At 44.0% G+C, this 3565-nt stretch overlaps 1 protein-coding gene across 1 annotated transcript; it reads left to right on the top strand.

The window, feature by feature from the left end:
- Positions 1 to 1750: 1750 nt before the first annotated feature.
- LOC119781407 (serine/threonine-protein phosphatase 1 regulatory subunit 10-like) lies at positions 1751 to 3195 on the top strand (the record flags this gene model as incomplete). The annotated part of the gene is made up of 8 exons (XM_038281841.1): positions 1751 to 1857; positions 1943 to 2029; positions 2143 to 2278; positions 2362 to 2413; positions 2489 to 2584; positions 2656 to 2776; positions 2868 to 2971; positions 3082 to 3195. Coding segments are annotated over exons 1-8 (817 nt in total), but the record flags the coding sequence as incomplete, so codon positions are not given.
- Between the last annotated feature and the right edge of the window lie 370 nt (positions 3196 to 3565).

The raw sequence follows: 3565 nt of genomic DNA, 5'->3' as shown, positions 1-3565 counted from the left end.
CGCAGGCGCAAATAAGCTGATGGTACGGATCGGGTAATGACAAGGACTAAAGGATTGAGTTTGTTTCTCTGACTATATAGAAAAAAGTAAGCAGAATGCGAAATTACCGTACCGGCAAAAACTTAATAACAAGGCCAGGGACCGTTACTTGTCGAAACTGTCGGATATTAACGGCATAGGTCCTTATGATCTCCGCAGCAAAGACTGGAGCTCCGACGTCACTTCACTGCCTCCGACCTCATCAGTGGACATGACAAACTACCTAGTGTTTGGCGTCAGTGCCTACACTTGCGAGGAATTCAAAGCATATCAGTCACTGAAAGCACACGGACAGTTAACAAATGGCTCCTTTTTTGTCTGATTTAGACAGGGGGGACAGATTACAGCAGGTGGCCTGCTATAATTTGTTCCCCCCTTTTAACTTTAAGAAATAAAGGTCAATCAACTCCAAAGTTTCAGCGGTTAGTTGTCATCATAAAAGATGTTTATAAGCCAAAAATGAAAAAGCTGGGGCCTTTTTTTGTCTGATTTAGACAGGGGGGACAGATTATAGCAGGTTTTATTTCATCCCATACTGCCAGTTCTGACAATATGGGATGAAATAAAACGGCTGATGTTAGAAGACAAACTGTTTATTAAGGATAGTACAACATAGATAAATTTAGTACTTAAATATAGATTTAAGTACTAAATTTCAACCAGGAAAAAATTTTTTTCCTTCTGCATATAGTCCTTAATGATTACACGTGCACTCCATTTTCTATTTCATTTTTATTACAAGTTTACAACAGTTTTCAATGGGATGAGAACATTTGGACACTGTGAAACAATGAGAGATTTTTTTAAGGAACGTGTGGAAAAGAACAAGGATCTGTTTGCTTTCAGAGGAAGGAGTAGACACCATCCATCCATCCATCCATCCATCCATCCATCCATCCATCCATCCATCCATCCATCCATCCATCCATCCATCCATCCATCCATCCATCCATCCATCCATCCATCCATCCATCCATCCCGATTTCTCTCTTTCTCCATATAGGCTAACATTTGATCCTTCACGCTCTCCGTAGCTCCCCTGTGGCGCGAGGACAGGGCGGCTGTTACGCGCCTTTAGCGAGCATGCGCGTTTCCTGTCGCTTGCGCGGCCTTTTCTAAAGTCACAATGATGTTTTTGTTCTTAAGACTCTGAAAATGGCCAGATTTAAATAATGGAATTAAAAAGAACTCTTGGGGGAGCACGCTGCCGAACCAGCCTAGAAGTTCTGACTATTGACCTCAGTATTTTTTGGGCCCTGCGTACGTCCCTGGGTGTGAGAATTATAAAACTACTACTGCCTCAGTAACACGGGTACCTGCTCAGTGGAATCTGACATCTTCATTTCACCTGGTCTCCTGCAGGACCAAGGCTGTTTTTCCCTTTGGATCATTGAACTTTTCAGACCCCTCAGCCGCAGGCCTCTATGTTGATGATGTGGAGAAATAGAACAGAATAGAATACATAGAAAATCCCTTTATTGTCCCACAATGGGGATATTGTGATGTTTACAGCAGCAAAGGTTATAGTAGAAGCCGTCACCTTAGAAAAGTGTAAAAAAGATAACAGATAGGAAAATAAAACAAATAGAGTATTGAAGTGTTTTACAATATAATACTCTGTATCTGGAGAATAAAAAATCAATAACAGCTCTGGACATGTTTACGGTAATGGATGTGAGAAAATAGCAGCAACTGTGTGTGTGTTTTAGACATGGCGGAGGAATCTCTTGACTCCAAGGAGGTTTTGGAGCGCATGGAGTCCCTGCTGGGAAAGGATGGAGAGCTCCGCAGTCTGGAGGAAGTTCCCCAGATGTTCAGGTGAGATGCTCCCCTCTGATGGTGCAGCCTCCGTTCCTCCTTCTGTCATCAACCCATCTACTCATTTTTGTCTTTTCTTTCTCAGCGTGATGAAAGCTTCTACCACGATGGTCAGCATGAGTGTCTGCCTCAACGTGCTGCTGCAGACGCAATCTCACGATATTCTCCAAAGGTGGGTCTCCTACAGATACAATAAATAATGAGGTTTAGTTCAGGCCCAGGAAAAAGAAGCAGCTCTTCTAGTAGCACCAGCTGGTGGTTAAAACAAGCTTCCCCTTCATCCAGGTTCATCAAAGTGGGAGGCTTCCAGCTGCTCTCCTCCTGGCTCACCCACTCTGAAAGCACCAACAACACCCCGCTGCTGCAGCTCATCCTGCTCACGCTGCAGAAGCTGCCTCTCAAAGTGAACCACCTCACACAGGTAGCGCCTTCAGATTCTCTATCCGGGTTTTGGGGTTTTAGTCACTTTTGGCAACCTTCACCCACTCTGATGTTTTTCCCCAGAACAACGCAGCCAAGTTCGTGAAGCAGCTGAGTAAAAGTGGAGAAACTGAAGGTGAGTTTGAGACTGAAACAGCATGAATGCTGGTTTGAGGCGCAGCTTTAACAGTTTGTAACTCTTTGTTTTTAGATGTGAGGAAGCTGGCAGGTGCCCTGGTAGATGGCTGGCTGGCTACCATCAGCGCCCACTGCGCCTCCAAGCGGAGCAGCAGTAACTCGCCTGGTGGTACGGACCTCCATGGTTTCTCTGTTTCCAGACTGAACTTTCCGCCTTCTAAACACGGTTCCTTTCTTTAGATAAAAAGAGGAAACAAGGGCTGGAGATGGAGGATACCAACCCTACCCCTCCTAAAAAGACCCCTGCACCTCAGCTGGGGGAGAAATCCATCCTAAAGTGGCCGCAGCTGAAGAGGCCGAGGTAAGGCGCTGCGTTCTGTTTGAAATCTGGTGATTTTTTCCTGTCAGGCTGCTGATTCTGGTTCTGATCGCTGTGGGTTTTTCCTCTGTAGCTCCGGCCCCTCAGACGATGCTCCTCCAGAGAAAAGGCACAAACCTCTAAATACTCCCTGGAGCTCCAACGAAGGCATCGAAGCCGAGATAACTCCAGCCCAACGTGAGTTTAAGCACAAGTAACTAGAAACGGTTTTTGGTTTGTTGGTACGGCTGTTTGATACGAGGAGTTTTTGTGTTCATCATGTCAAACCATGTCTGATGCTGTTACAGCGGAGGAGCCCAACACGCCCACAAACAACGGCAAGAAGAAAAAAAAGGTCCAGTGGGCTAAGGAGGAGCAGCTCACACAATTCTTCTATTTTGAATTGGATAGAACAGAGAGAGGTGAGGGATTTAGATGGAGATTTCAATATCACGTGGTCTTAGGAAATTGGATAGACATCCCTTAAAACCCACAGATAAAGAAAATAATCGTAGCAAATTTTTGCGCTAGACTAAATTTGGTTGGCATATGGAGATACTGTAATCCATGTGAGAAAAAATACACATGGAGCAACAAAAATCTGCCTTACTGCTCTCGCATTGCTTTTTGGCTGATCACAAACGATTTAATTCAACAAGTTACAGAAGTAATAATTTGTCCCACAATAATAAATGATCACAAAACAATTCTTCTAAAATTAGATTTTCCACAGAATAAAAATAAAAAGTCTTTCAACTATTGGAAAGTTTAAATTGCTTAACGAATCAACTG

This window comes from Cyprinodon tularosa, unplaced genomic scaffold, assembly GCF_016077235.1.
Source record: "Cyprinodon tularosa strain WSP-4 unplaced genomic scaffold, ASM1607723v1 ctg1762, whole genome shotgun sequence".
Taxonomy (NCBI): domain Eukaryota; kingdom Metazoa; phylum Chordata; class Actinopteri; order Cyprinodontiformes; family Cyprinodontidae; genus Cyprinodon; species Cyprinodon tularosa.
Note: the sequence above shows the minus strand (reverse complement) of the source record. Positions and strands in the feature narration are given on the sequence as shown.